The following is a 16007-nucleotide window of genomic DNA, read 5'->3' as shown; positions in this document are numbered from 1 at the left end:
AAACATGTTACAATATTACAGGCTCATATTCAGTTTGCGTTGACGCATGTCGAAAATTATATCGCACAAATTAGAAACAATTAAAACGTTTCCCCAGAGAATACGATGTGCTTTATGTAAGAGGAGAACGATAATTGCATATTTATAAAATTTTAGATAAAACGAATCGTCGAAAAATCGTAGCAAACATTCGATCGTTCGATAACGAAGTATATAAACTATTCAACATATTTCACTGAACGAGAACAATTAGGAATTTCCTAGAACGAATATCGTTCAAAGTAACACTGGGTAGGTCAATCATGTACAACTTGGCATCTTTTACCAGAGAAACACTTATTTTTCGTGCTAAGATTTACGTATAATATACAAATGAGCAGGCATAAACATTTTTCTTATTTTTTTTTTATTTTTGGAATATAATAGCTCTGCGATCAATGATTTTCTTTATTTTTTTTTTTTTTTACCTATAACCCTACAATCTGTATACCATTCTTAATGTTATTACACGCTATTTAGTTTTACGTAACTCTAATTAATATTATGTGTAAATATAATTACGTTACAAGTACTTTTCACATAACTGTACACATTCACATTTGGAATAGCGCTCACCTGGATGAGCGCGAGTCGTTTGAGTGGCAGTGAACTTATTTTACATATCGTTATTGTGATCACTTTGCTGGACTGTTCCGAATTTTCGTACATTTTCATTTATTTCATATTTTTTCACGTTTCGTTAATGTTCTATATAAACGTTGCAATACTCGGTGAATTTTAATATCGTATCATTGACTCGAAACTATGTTATGCAATCATTAGATTGATTTTCGTTATCAAAGTCGTAGTGGGGGTGAGTGTGCGAAATAGGGTCTCGCGTAAAACTTTTTCCTTTTACCGTTATATGTATATTATTTATATATGCATAATATTACAGTTTTGTTTAAAAACGAGTTCGCTAATTATATAATTACTTGTATGGATGAATTATAGTGAAATTAAGTTTCTTTTTTTTCATTTTCGTTTCTTTAGTATGGAGGAAGTGTTTCTTATTTTTATTTATTTATTTTTTTGTATTCGTTTGTTTGTTTCAAAAGCACTTCGAACACCTACACGTTACTTTAGACCTTTGAAAACAAGAGAACCGTCTCTGCTGTTTGCATACCATTAGAATATCTGTCTAACAACGCTAATATATAATTTTTAATCCTGACGAAGGTAGAAAAATCGTTCATAGATTATTTCTTTAGATGTGTATAGATCGTTTTGTTCTTTGCTCTAAGATTTTCAGTGAACGTATATCACAGCATGCCTTTTCTCAACGAGGACGATGGCCAAAAAATAACGAGGTTCGAATTTTCTTTTCTTTTCTTTCCGTTCTTTTTTTCCCCCTTTTTGTTTCGTTTGTTCGCTTGTTTACAACGCAGTGATACTTTTATCCACGTCTACCTCCGAGCAATTCACTATCGGCTAATTTTATTGATAGCTGAAAAAATGTCAATGCGTGAAAAGTAAACGTATCGATAAGAAAAAACGTTCGTATCGATAAGAAAAAACGTTCAATACTTCAAGGTACGTTGATCTTAAAATATTCGTCTAGCGCGGCGTCAACCGTACATGTCCCTTTCGAATTCGACATAATCGGCGTTTCCCATTGATAGTTTCGAGTCGTCCGTCGTCACGGTTTTGTATTCGTTAAGCTTGTAATGATTTTTTTCTTAAAAATCGATATGCTACCAGTACTCGGTCCGTAATTATTGTACAGCCATTACGAGTGAGACACGTACAAGTTTTCGTCTTGTTTCAACGCACCTGTGTTTACGATATTCATTTTCTTTTAGGCGAAGATTTGCGATTTCGTTTTACCATTAGTCGGTTTTACATCGTGCTACTATAAACTAGTAGCTATAAGTATGTATGTACGTATAGTCCTAGTCTAAGTATCGATAATCAATAGTTGGAATTCTGATAGTACCTAGAATGCAAGGAAATCTACGTTTATCATATTTATTATTATTTTCCTTTCTTCAGTTCAATAGCTTTTTATTGCCTTTCTCACTGATTCTGTATGATTTGGACAGCTTATAATTAAAAGTTTCCCTTTATGTTCCTTTTATAGGGGTTTCTTTTTTTTTTTATTATTTTTATTCTTTCATTAAATTATAACATGCGACGCTCGTTTAATTTAATCTCTCCGTTTTACTATCCTACGTATGCCGCGACTGTTATCGCGATAATCACGCTCAGCCAACTGAATTTCGAGTTGTGTCGTTTATCGAATACAAGCTAAAGTTGAAGGGGTGTAACCGACAGTAGCGTAGACTAGTTAGGGTCGATCGTTTTGCTTAGGAAGAAAACGAGACGTTTTTACAGGCTGGCTAAGTCTAAGGATCTGCACCGTTTAGGTTTTTGTATTAATATGCATAGTGAGATTCAGAACTGATACTGACTTCAGATTGGTGATATTTGTTGAAGTTTTTAATGTGGCACTTTTTTTTTACTAAAATCTTTAAAATATTTCTACCAAATAATATTAAAGAAATTGAAAAATTGTCAAAGTTATAACTTTACTACGACATTCTTGATGTACGTTGACACAATATCTCAAAAATCAGTATGTCGGATCAGGTTCAAATGTTGCATACATATAAAAAACACTTCTGATTATAGACTGAATTAGTATATTTTGGATATCTTAAAAGTTACTATTCTTTTCAGGCCATTAAAGTCACAAACTTAGTGGAAAAATCGAAGATTCAAGTTTCAAGTTCCTCCAATTTGCCAATTGTCATGAAAATTGCTTTGAAACTGACAACAATAAAAAAAAGGGAGAAAGAATTAATATATTCAACTTTTATAGCTGCATTTCATTGTTATTTTTCGAAAATGTTTACCACAATCAGAAGCTTGATCAATACACTCATCCGTCAATTTACAAGGAAGATCGATTCCTCGAAATACTGTTTAAATCAAAAAACAAAGTAAAATGCGTATAATTTAGTCCGTTATTTAATTAAATTAATTTGTTTCAATCTGAGGTGAAAGTAAAACACAAATGGAAAAAAATATCACCTCATTTGTGAAATAATAAACATATAATAGCTTTTGCTATATATTATTCACTTTTTTGTCTGTTCAGTACTGTAAAGATTCAATCCAATGATAGAAATGCTGCAAAAACTGTAGTTATTTACCGCTAACCATTAAACATAAAGATTTAAAAATGTAATTAAATTTCAATTTAAATAATTGTAGGTTTCGTAATATTTTTAGAATTCGATTATACATAGTTTATCACGTCAAAACAAAGTCAAAGAAAAACAAGCGAATAAAAAAGTCATACGTTTACATACCAAAATTAAAATTACAAAGTACATCTCTACAAATTTATTATTTTTTCACGAATGGGCTGACATTTTCTTTTTACTTTGTATTTTACTCTTATTTTACATTGAAATGAATGTGATTTCATAGCTGAGTAAATTATCTAGCTTTGTTTTTTTATTTATACAGACTCTGATACAAAAAGTCATAATTTCGACTTCCACATAAATCAGATGACGGGTGTGATTCTTTTACTCACTGTATATACAGTGGGTGTAGAAAGTATTCGTACACCGATCAATTTCCAAAAAAACTATGTCAAATTGTAATTTATTAACTTATTTTTTATAAACAATGACATTTTACATATTCTCGGAAATCTCTAGAATAGATAGATTATAAAAAAAATAGCTATTTATATAAGTTACGAAATTAACAAAAAAAAAGAATTAATTGATAAAAACGTTGAAGCAATAAGTATTCGCACAACTGTTTAATTTTTAAAACTTAATTTAAAGAAAAAGAAATTTACAATATTTTACAAGTATATAATACTTCCTTCGTGGGATTTCCTTTTGATTTTATAATTATTGTAACTCTTCGAAGCATTAAATTAACTAAATTATTAGTTACTCGAAGTGCGATCTTCTTCAATTCCTCTATTAGAGCCATTTTTAAAAGTACTTTACTGGAAATTTTATGTTTTCCAATTCGTACGGAGCAATAAACTAATGTGTTTACGTTACAAACTCTACTGTAAATGGCTCGTCATAAGAATCGTACAAATACTTATTGCTTCTATACTTTTACCCACTTTTCGCATTCTTCTGTTAATTTCACAAATTATATTAACTAGTAAATATTGTTTGGACTATATCTATCTTAGAGACTTCCGAGAATATGTAAAATATCATTAATTGTTCAAAAAGAAGTTAAGAAACTACAATTTCACACAACAGTTTTTTCGGGAAATTGATCGGTGTACGAACATTCTACACTCACTGTATGTATATTTTTCCAATCGATTATCCATGAATCCACACAAAAGTTATGCAACTCGAATAACAATCTAATAGTGGACCAATTAAAAATCATGGTATTTTATTGCAATCTACAGAATCTGTTTCGTGACGTTTGTAATCGACTCTTCGTGTAATAGTCGCACGCGAGAAGTAACACTTGAAGACAAGGAATACCTCCATTCTATCAAGGGCAATAATATGTTTGCTCGTCGAGGGAACCGAGCCATCTTGACTTTAAGTGCAAAAGTTTCTTGCTCGCGACTACTAGCGTAAGTTCAAAAGCCGTTCTTACGACACAGAGGGGTGATCATTTTAAACCGTGCAGTGTTTCAAGTCGATGGCCGCCATCGATTAGAGTAAAGCGATCTTTAGAAACGGTCTCGTGTCGGCATCGAAATAGGTATACATCGCTTCAACGACATGATTCATCTTCGTGTAACGCTATTCTAATAGGGAATCGGATATACTATGTCGAATAGTATAGGATTATCGTACACGTACTGACGCAATCACGTGGTAAGTATGATAGAAGTATACAGTATATACATATATATATATACATATTAGGGAAAGTCTCCCGAAGAGCTTGCATAACATCGAATGACGTGCACTTTGGTGTAAAACATTAACGATGAAAATGTAGTAAGAAACGGCATGCCTTCGAATGTCCAGAGTGCTGTTGATTAATGTGGTCCAATCGATCGAGTGGAAACTTTTCGTGCGAAATTTCAATGCACAGTCGATCGGACTGTCGCTTACAAAGGAAGAAAAGTTATCCTATGACTTCTTTTCCGTTCTGTCGCTATATTTATTTTAATTCCTTTCCACCAAATGTTTATCTAAAGCCGGCGACTGACTTACAACAGAACGCTGTAATGTAACTGCTCGGCACGAATTTTACGGTTCGACATCAACGTTACATTACAAGGTCCTTTTTGGAATCACGAATGCTCGCTTCGAACTCTCGGCTGAATTCTCTCTCAATGCTTCTTACTCAGTTCAGTGAAAAGTAGACGATCAAAGAGGTTCGTCAAAAAACCGACAGACCAGTGGAGCACGGTCGAACGCAAACCGAACTCAAGAGCGGCTCGGTTCGTCGCTCGCTAGTCCGCAAAACTAAGCGAATGCTCGCGTTAAGCTGTCGACTGACTTGCAACAGGACATTGTAATGTAACGCGAGCATTCGCTTAGTCTTGACGGGCTAGCGAGCGACGAACTGAGCCGGTCTTGAGTTCGGTTTGCGTTCGACCGTGCTCCATTGGTCTGTCGGTGTTTTGACGAACCTCTTTGATCGTCTACTTTTCACTGAACTGAGTAGGAAGCATTGAGAGAGAATTCAGCCGAGAGTTCGAAGCGAGCATTCGTGATTCCAAAAAGGACCTTGTAATGTAACGTTGATGTCGAACCGTAAAATTCGTGCCGAGCAGTTACATTACAGCGTTCTGTTGCGAGTCAGTCGCCGGCTTAAGGCAGTGCGGCAGTTTGAACGCACGGTGAGCAAGCGAACTAGTGGCGGCATGAATGTAGTTCTGTGCAGATCGCTGGGCCACGTGGAGGCAACTAAATGTCTATTGCAGCAAAGGATGTTGTTTCCTATTACAGCACTGGTGTTATTTATTCATGACTTCATTGATACGAAGATATCCAAGAATGAATGTTCTTAAACGGTTCGAGATTCGAGCTGAATGAGAGTTTCAAGTATACGATGAACCGGTGAAGAAAGACAGACTTCTTGGCTTTCAGCTTTGGCAGGTGGCAGAGTAACTTCTCGTGGCACCATTAATTTTCATAGTCGCTACGTCTCCGTGTGGCGCCATTAGTTCGCATGCTCGCCGTCATGATGCTCTGTCTTAGTCTTGAGTTTGGAAAATGTAATCGTTTGGAGCTACAGTGGGTGTAGAATGTATTCTTACACCGATCAATTTCCCAAAAAACTGTTGTGTAAAATTGTAGTTTCTTAATTTCTTTTTTTATAATCAATGATATTTTACATATTCTCGGAAGTCTCTAAGATAGATATAGTCCAAATAACATTTCCTAGTTAATATAATTTGTGAAATTAACAAAAAAATGCGAAAAGTGGGTAAAAGTATAGAAGCAATAAGTATTTGTACGATTCTTATGACGAACCATTTACAATAGAGTTTGTAACGTAAGCACATCAGTTTATTGCTTCGTGGGAATTAGAAAACTAAATTTCTAGTAAAAAAGACTTAAAAAATGCTGTAATAAAGGAATGAAAGAAGATCTCACCCCGAATAACATCGACATTTATGATAGTTAATTTAATGCTTAGAAGAGCTGTAGTAATTATAAAATCAAAAGGAAATCCCACAAAGCATTAATTACTTATAAATTAATGTGAATTTCGTTTTTTTTTAAATGAATTTTTAGAAACTTAACACTTGTACGAATACTTATTGCTTTTGTATTTCTATCGATTTATTATTTTTTCTTGTTGATTTCTCACTTATACAAAATACCTAATCTTTTCGTACTGTATCTATTCTAGACATTTCCAAGAATATGTAGAATATCATTCTTGATAAAAAAAAAGTTAATACATCACAATTCACATAGTTTTTTTGGAAATTGATCGGTGTACGAATACTTTGTACACCCACTGTATATTTTGTTGCTAAACCATTAGATGACTGCGCGAGAATTAAATTGAATCAATGCTTGTTATTTATTTCTCATCCATTATCCAAATTAAGTTTTAATACCGATAGATCGAATATAACAATTTTTATCTGTATAAAACTTTTACCGTCCAACTTAAAAGTCTTTGTATATTGGATGAAGTGGCTACCATTTTTGAGAAGAAAGCATATTTGTTGCCTGTATGACGACTGAGATATTAATACACTCCATTACGTCTTCATAGCTCTTGTTTGTTTGTTTTATATTAGAGTATGAAGTCGATCACTTAGACTATAACCTTATTTGGTAGCTTTTCGGAACAGTCCTTTCCACACATGCAACTATAAAAGATGAGCCCGAAATTCTGACACAAAATTTTACGAACCCAACTTCAAACCCAACACAGAATTTGTGATAAATACGGATTAGTTAAGCTATTGTTTTGTAGCATAGCCACTTTGAATCAAAGTCGAACTGCGTTTTTAAATACGTAATAAACTGAGAATATATGGTATTTGTATATAATACTATATGTATTGTAAATTGTGAACAGATTTGTTATATTTGTAAGAAATATAGGTTTAAATTTCAAAGTTAAACCATTAAATTATTCAAGAAAGAAATTATATTACTTTCATAATACGTATGAATCTATTTTTTCTTTATCACGCACATGCACACGCAGGCACACACATATATAGTATATATTATAATACATACTATACACTTTGTTTCAGTGCTTTCTTCATCGAAATTTAAGTAACTGATTTACAGTCCACGCGTGTTATATTCTATAAAAAATATTTTGTTACTCTACCAACTATCAGAGAAACAACCATACACGCGAGTCCAAAGATTTAGTACATCAGTCGTCATTCAGGTATCCCGACAGGTTTAATCTCAAAGATGGCTGCCTTTGCATCCTCGCAGAGGTTTTCATGCTTAGTATTTCTAAAAATGAGTCTTGTAGCTTTACAAGCTTGTTCCAAACTCATTCTTACAACATTGTTGACTCTGATGAACCACATAATGCACTTAATATATAGAAATCATTGCAACACTGTTGACTCTCATGAACCACATAATGCACTTAATATATAGAAATCATTGCTCTTAACGCGAATTCACGGATAATTTAAAGTTCGCGACAGCCGACACCCGCTCGTTTGCACCACAGCATCCCTGTACTTTTAGAAGATAAAATGATCGGTTTGCAAATCTCGCTTCTGAGAGGCATCGTATATAAGAACGACATTTAAACACGATAAATGTCGTTAACACTGTGAGCATGGAAAAGATAGACTCCGTACACGGTTAATTTGGTCGATATCAGATTCGAAACATTCAGCGTTAGCTGCGCGGCTAATTTCTGTCGTGAAATTCGTTTCGAATTGAACTGATTAACCCCTTTATGCCAACCCAAGCAACGTTTTTTTTTATTCACACCAGTATCGGACAAGTTGCGTCATTTTTACGACATCAACCGTGTAGTTTTTCTTTTATGGGTTATTTCTAAGTTTGGTATGCAACCTTTGATGTCAACGAATGTAATGTTGAAAAAAATGATAAAATCTGGAGTAAAGACTTTTTTTAAAAATTGTATTACATTTGTAACAAAACCGACTGATGTGCATTAACTCATAAGTATTCGTACCCACTTATGTCTATCGGAGAAATTGGTTTAAATTAAATGATAGGTTTGATGCTTCCAAATAAATGTTTCATTATAAACATGTACGTGAATATACTTTACACGTGTATATATTTATAATGAAAAATGTGTTTAGAAACATCAAACTCATCATTTAATTTAGACCTTTAATAGACATAGAGGGTAGAAATATTTATGGGACTGACTGTATATTAATTGCCCAATTAAAATTTACGGAGTGCAATATTTTTGACGACACAATGACAAAGTGTCACTAGTTTGTATTAGCAGATTTTATTTTATTAGGTTGTCCCAAAAGTTTCTTTCGCTTTATTAATAAGTAATAGATGCACAATAGTTTATGTTTTATGTTACATTACTGAATTGTGTACGATTCATTTTGCTCCATTACTGTTACAACATGAATATCTATGAAATTAGATTGTCTATTTATATAAACACGACCACATAAAATAATTGAATGCAACTCGCGAAAGAAACTTTCGGGACAACCTAATAATTTGACACGTTTAATATTCGAATAGCCTCCAGGTTGGGAGATTTCAAACACTTTCAGAGAGAAAAGCTTGGCATTTACTGGCTTAAATTATAATTCAATGTGAAAAGTAGCGAGAGATGTAAGCTTCTGATGGTTCAAACAAAAACTAACAAATGGCTTATTTTTCTCTCTGCTGTTTCATCTAAAATTATTAGAACGATGCAATCATCTTGTGCTCGTCAAAAATCATATGCTCCGAAAATGCTAATTGCAAATAATAAATATGTAGATTCTACTTCCAATTAATAACAGATTCTAAAATAAAAACATTTTTCATTAAGAAAGAAGAAAAAGAAAAAACAAGTAACGCCCATTAAATGCATTGAAATGGGTGGCACACGAAGGGGTTAACGCACAGCGGATAATAATATTACAGTGCAATCAGTTATAAAGACGACGGTGTGATATACAAAATGACGTATAACTCGAATAAATCCTACGAAATTAACGATATAAAAGTGAAGTATATAGATACACCTTTTTCTCTGGGGTTTTCTTTTTCTCGTTAAACGATTCATCGTCGCATATAGCAATTACACACGTTCTCTATGTCTCTTCGACGTCGCACGAAGTTCAAATTCCCATACAGTGATCACGGTCCAACTCGTTACGCGCGTTTCATCCGAACGCAAATGTCTAGGCACAATCACTTTCGCATCATTTCGTTAGATTTTTTTTTATTTCTCTTATCGAAGATCTCCTCCACCTCGTGGTCTCTCTCTCTCTCTCTCTCTCTCTCTCTCTCTCTCTCTCTCTCTCACGATTGTAAATTATCTCGTTACACGAGCCAGTTTATCGCGCGGCCTATTCATTACCTCCTCCGCACTTGCTGTCACTCTATCTCGTTCAAGAAAAATCGTTACGTTACTACCAGGCTCCCCAGGATCCGTGAAACGAAGTAACGCGCGGATCTGGGTGTGCTAAGTACATTCGTTAACGAGAATTCGTTAGCCAGTACCGATCGAATCTGTGCGATTCGAAATCTCGATCGAATCGATGGGTTATTTCGGTTCGGTTCGTTCCTTTTCTTTTCTTTTTTTTTTCTCTGGATTCAGGCACGATTGCACGATACGTCACTATCGAAACTCTCCGTGACACTCCAGCTGACAGTGGACGCGTTAAATGCCCGACGAAAACTATTCCGCAAGAAAGCCGCGCAGGCCTTGCTCCTCTCCGTGATGATCTCGTATAATTGATTTTCCAATGTGAGGCTGTTGGCGGTGAGCAGTAGCGGCAGTGGTATCGACGCGTTCATGATCACTAGATTACCGATATTAAGAGGAGCTGTTTCCCATTGTCAGACACCGCTGTTCGGAAAGCGTGGCGGGGGAAGCGGGGGCGGTGGTCTCTCCGGCTGAGCGGGAGCGCCGGAAGATCGTTCTGATCCAGCTGCAAACACAACTGTTCGTCCACATTAAACAGATGCAGATTTTTGATTACACTCGCGTGTACTTGTTTATTAAAAAATTTTTTTTTTTTTAACACTACAATTGGCATTCATCTATTGTCAAACCGTTTCAATTTAAAAGACGACAAACAGCAAGCTTTCTACGATTCTTGTAGAGAGAAATTGTCACAGAGAATTAACATGTTACTTGTACCACGAACGTCTCGTTGAGTGGGTTGTTTTACGATAAACAGATTGATTATTGTAGATACGAGGTTGGGGATTTTCGGGAAACTAGAATATATTGTAGTTCAGGGGAAATTAGGGAGAGAGGTGTTCAAGTCATCGTTCTGCTTGTTTCGAATTTGTTTAAAAAATATAGCATTTCGAAGTGCTTTTTTTAAATTTGCAAAATAAATATTATTTATAAATATATAAAATATTTATTTAAATATTTATTATTTTATTATTTATTATTTTATATAAATAAATATATAAAAGTGCACTGATGTACACAGCAAATACTGCCAATAAAAGAACTACATCGCATATTAGTATTTTATTTTCATGTTGTATACGTGAACAATTGTTTTGAATGGAAAAGAATATATTTTGGAAGCCTATTCCTTTTCAATGAAAATGAACAAAAGCGATATTGAATAACATCGATAGTTTCGGAGATCTGTACTTTTTAAACAAATGCGAAGCTAGCAAAGTGATGACTTAAGTTCCGCCTAATTTCATGTGAATTACAATATATTTCAATTTCATCAAAATCCCTAAACTGAGAGCTACAGGAAATGATCGATTTGTTGTGAAAGTACTCGATCGTTGAGGCATTCATTACTGAACGATGAAAGTAAATATTCAGGCATTATTTACTCCTTAATCGATTATTGGCAATCGTAAGTGGTATCAAAATCGAGATAAAATGATTTTTGTACTGAAATTAAATGTGTCCCCTCTGAATTGTTACAGATTTTTTATTGAACGAGTGTTGCATTAAAGGTTCTTTATCTTTCATTCGTAATTTGAAATTTTCATCCAAATTAGAAATTCGTCCATTATTAATTGGGAACAGAAAAATGATTTTTTTTTATTATTAGGATACAAAGTAGACAATTTTTCGAATAGAGTCAAAATTCTATGGTAAACTTATTTATAATAAAATGTAAAAAGTTTCTGTACATTATCGCTGAAACAACAAGTCCTTCATTATCATTATAAAATGTAAATTTCAAAAGTGTATAAAAGTGCACTGATGTACACAGCAAATACTGCCAATAAAAGAACTACATCGCATATTTTCGTTAATTTAAATACACATTTATTTAAATGCCAAAAATATTGAATACAAATAAAATTGAGATAATTCGAATTCATATCCTAATAATGAATATTTTAGTAGAAAATAAAATCGTTCTAATATCCCCAGGACTTTCCAAAATAATAGCCTCTGACACTTCAGAGGGAACAGGTTTAAGATTTGCAAGCGCTATTTACTATTAATTTACTCTTTTATGACAGCGAATGAAACATTTTCTTATGTTTCTTGCGTATTTATAACAATGTCTGTATACTTTATGACTGTAAGTGTTAATAATTTAAGCGTATTGTTAATGTCTGCATTTCGATGTCTCCGTTAGACCTCATTATTGTAGATGCTTTTAAACTTTCAGTGCGTAACATGAGAAAATTGTTTCTTATTATATAGTAATATGTACGTATTCTTATAAGTAAATGCAAATGAATTTGACTGTTTGTTGCCAGTGTCCTGAAAACATAATAGAAACATGATTCGTTATTAAAAAATCAACGGTAAATAATTTCACATTCCATGGTCAGTGTTTCTCGCACAGTGAGTTTTAAATCCCGAAATGGGTTAAATACTACCTGAAAAATACGAAACATGATAACAACTCTTTAATAATTGTATGAGTATATGAGTAGCTTACGACTATTAACGTGTATACAATCGATACGTGGAATGTACCTATAAAATATGATCGTGTCCATTAGAGTAACGTGATTGTCTTTCAATAGCCTTAAAATTTTAAACATGTGTATCATTTATTTCAAGTTGGACTGATGCCCGGATGATCAGTGGGGAAAAACTGTGCCTTCTATTTTACGTTCCTGTATTTAACCATATAAATAATAAGCCGGGGGATAAAATAGTTTCGAAATAAAGATTGCAAGATATTGATAGTTACTATTTAGAATGTTCTTTTAATTCAAATAAAGTAAGATACATCCATGCGTACATGCACATTGTACATTCATGCTCCAACTGTGGTAGTATTTTCAAGTCGGTTTTACAGTTTCATATAAAAAAATAATAATAATGTGATATAATTTGTTTCTTATATTTTTTTCTCTTTTAATTTTTTTTCTTTTTAAGTTCGATATTTATACGACTCCTCATTCTTTGATGCCTTTACATTTACAGATTGATCCCTGGAGATCATAATGTGTTAATGCGAAATCCATAATGGCCTACCTCCATTTAAACTACTACAAAGGCCAGTGTTAATAGCGCATAGTATATATATGTATACTCTTAGAGTGGAAATAAAGCCAATACATCTACCGATTTCATTTGTAAGAATACTTAAGATTGACTAGAATCAGGTATACAACAGGACAGCTTATTATACTGCACACAGATGATAGAAGAGAGACGTATAATATAAATCATAGAGCTTATAATGCTGATTGTGAGTTTCTTGGACTACAAAAGAAAAAAAAACAATACGATAAAGTTATCGTGTATCTATTTCTATTCACAGTAATCGTTTGTATTTACAACTCGCTAATATTTATATTCACATATGTCGTGGGATTGTCAGAAATATAAGCTCTCTATACAAAAAGAAAAGTACTTCAACTATATTTAACTTTAAATCGAGTGTGTGGTGTATTTCGCTGAAACAGTGTGATTCGTGGGAAAGCCACAGAGCTATATGATCAATGCATGAAATGCAAACAGTTACGAAACGTGAGAGTGAATTTAAGAATAAATAACATGTCTCGTTAATGATCTTACTGACATAACGTCTCCTTGAAAAAAAATATTCCACGATGATAAATTGCGTTTAAATTAACTTAAGAAACGCATTGCCCCGTATCACAAGATGATTATGAACTCCTATCGAATCTCTTACCGTTTAACAATGAAAAATGAAATGACTTAGAAACGAAAAATCGTATCATGAACATTTACAAGGATATCGATGCAATTAAAGTTTAAATCTCTAAGCATCTCAGTTACGTTACAATTTACAACTGGACAAGATTACGGTTTGGTATAGTGGCTTGTTGTCATTTACAATGTGATCATGTTCGATTTCACTCTTCTAAATTCTGCTATTGTCAACACAAAAATATATAGGTAGTGTGATATTGTTCTCTGCTAGGACCACTTGTATGTCTTGTAGTAGCGAAGCAGCAATTGTAATTTTTGATTTTCATATAATCAGCACTTTGATTCCTCTGCACTTTTGAATCATACTGAAAGCAGAAAAGTAATAGTCGCAAATAAATTCAAAACGTATGTATCACAATGAAACTACAAATGAACAAAATTTACAAACATACATAGATGGCATCATGACATGCACAATGACAGGTAGATGGAGTAAGCGATAAGTAACAAACAATTCTTTTAGGGTTTACAGCCTAACCGAAATGTATACACGAGTACTAGGCTAAGAACATATAATTAATCTACTATACTAGGGAGTATAACTATGATATATCACCACCAATATTTTTAAATGATTCTGACTGTTTAGTTAGTCTGAAATAAAACCAATTGCATGAGATAAAATGCAACTTGAGGAACATTAATGTAAAGTTTGTTATTAATCATATCGTTAGAGTTTATACAATTGATCTTGTCTTTCTACCTGAAACTTCGAACAATTTAAAAATATGGGTGATGGTATACAGTGGGTGTAGAAAGTATTCGTACACCGGTCAATTTCCAAAAAAGCTATGAAAAATTGTAATTTATTAACTTATTTTTTATAAACAATGACATTCTACATATTCTCGGAAATCTCTAGAATAGATAGATTACAAAAAAAATAGCTATTTATGTAAGTTACGAAATTAACAAGAAAAAAGAATTAATCGATAGAAACGTAGAAGCAATAAGTATTCGCACAACTGTTTAAAAGTACTTTACTGGAAACATGATGTTTTCTAATTCGTACGGAGCAATAAACTAATATGTTTACGTTACAAACTCTACTGTAAATGATTCGTCATAAGAATCGTACAAATACTTATTGCTTCTGTACTTTTACCCACTTTTCGCATTTTTTTGTTAATTTCACAAATTATATTAACTAGGAAATGTTATTTGGATTATATCTATCTTAGAGACTTCCGAGAATATGTAAAATATCATTGATTATAAAAAAAGAAGTTAAGAAACTACAATTTTACACAACAGTTTTTTGGGAAATTGATTGGTGTACGAATACATTCTACACCCACTGTATATCATCATCAATATTTTTAAATGATTCGGGCTGTTTATGTGGTCTGAAATAAAACCAATTGTATGAGACGAAAAGCAACATGAGGAACATTAACGTAAAGTTTGGTATTTGTCATATCATTTCAATTCATATAATTGATCTTGTCTTTCTACCTGAAAGTTCGAACGATTTAAAAATATGGATGGTGCTAAAGAGATCCCTTTGGGAGACGTGTTCGATTTTAGGCAGATTCAAAGAATTGCTTGTCGCATATATGGAAATGGTGATAGATGATTGTGGGTGATCTTGGTGAGGTTTTTAAGCCTTACATGAATCAGGATGTGGCTTCTCCTCGGCCACCATCAGGGCTGCACTCTCTGCTGGCGGTATGTGTCCCTCTAATGCATTCACACAGTTTAGCATGCTCCTGCAAAACATCACGCGACTTGTCCAAGTTTCCGCTTCTTCACACATGTCTATTGAATCTTTCCTTCTCTTTATTACATTCCAGATCTTCGTCGAGGGCATCGATTCAACATGCACCGACGTCGTAGGACCGTGAGAATATTTATACCGCGACTTATCAACGTTACGTATCCATTTCATTTTTTTCTTCTTTTTTTTTCTTTTATTAATTTATTTTATCCTAATTGACCTGGATTTGAATGTGATAATTTTGAGGACGTTGTACTTTGTTACAGTACACAATTACGATACTTTCTCTTCGCTATCCAGAAACATTATAACGCCCTTGCAAAGCTACCATTAGTCGAACTTTAATGTCACCCATTTTTTTGTTTTCCATGTTCTACTTTCGTGAAAATATTATTTGTTTCGCAAGGTTACATCTACAGTAACTTTTCGCTTATTATTGAAAATTTGCGTTAGGGATAAGTAGGAATCATTTTAAGCATTGTTTACGTTTATTTTGCTC

General features: G+C 33.3%; 1 protein-coding gene across 1 annotated transcript in view; it reads right to left on the bottom strand.

Moving 5' to 3' along the window:
* Positions 1–8234: 8234 nt before the first annotated feature.
* LOC128895105 (glucose transporter type 1-like) overlaps positions 8235–16007 on the bottom strand; it is a gene marked incomplete at its 5' end in the record, with an annotated part of 30038 nt that continues 22265 nt past the window's right edge. The window contains 2 exons of the mRNA XM_054157387.1: positions 8235–10600; positions 15403–15500. Coding sequence (XP_054013362.1) covers positions 10497–10600; positions 15403–15500 — 202 coding nt within the window. The remainder of the gene's footprint in view (positions 10601–15402; positions 15501–16007) is intronic.

The sequence above is a fragment of the Hylaeus anthracinus genome, unplaced genomic scaffold (genome assembly GCF_026225885.1).
Source record: "Hylaeus anthracinus isolate JK02 unplaced genomic scaffold, UHH_iyHylAnth1.0_haploid 4, whole genome shotgun sequence".
In the NCBI taxonomy this organism is placed as follows: Eukaryota; Metazoa; Arthropoda; class Insecta; order Hymenoptera; family Colletidae; genus Hylaeus; species Hylaeus anthracinus.
This window is presented reverse-complemented; position numbering and strand designations above follow the sequence as displayed.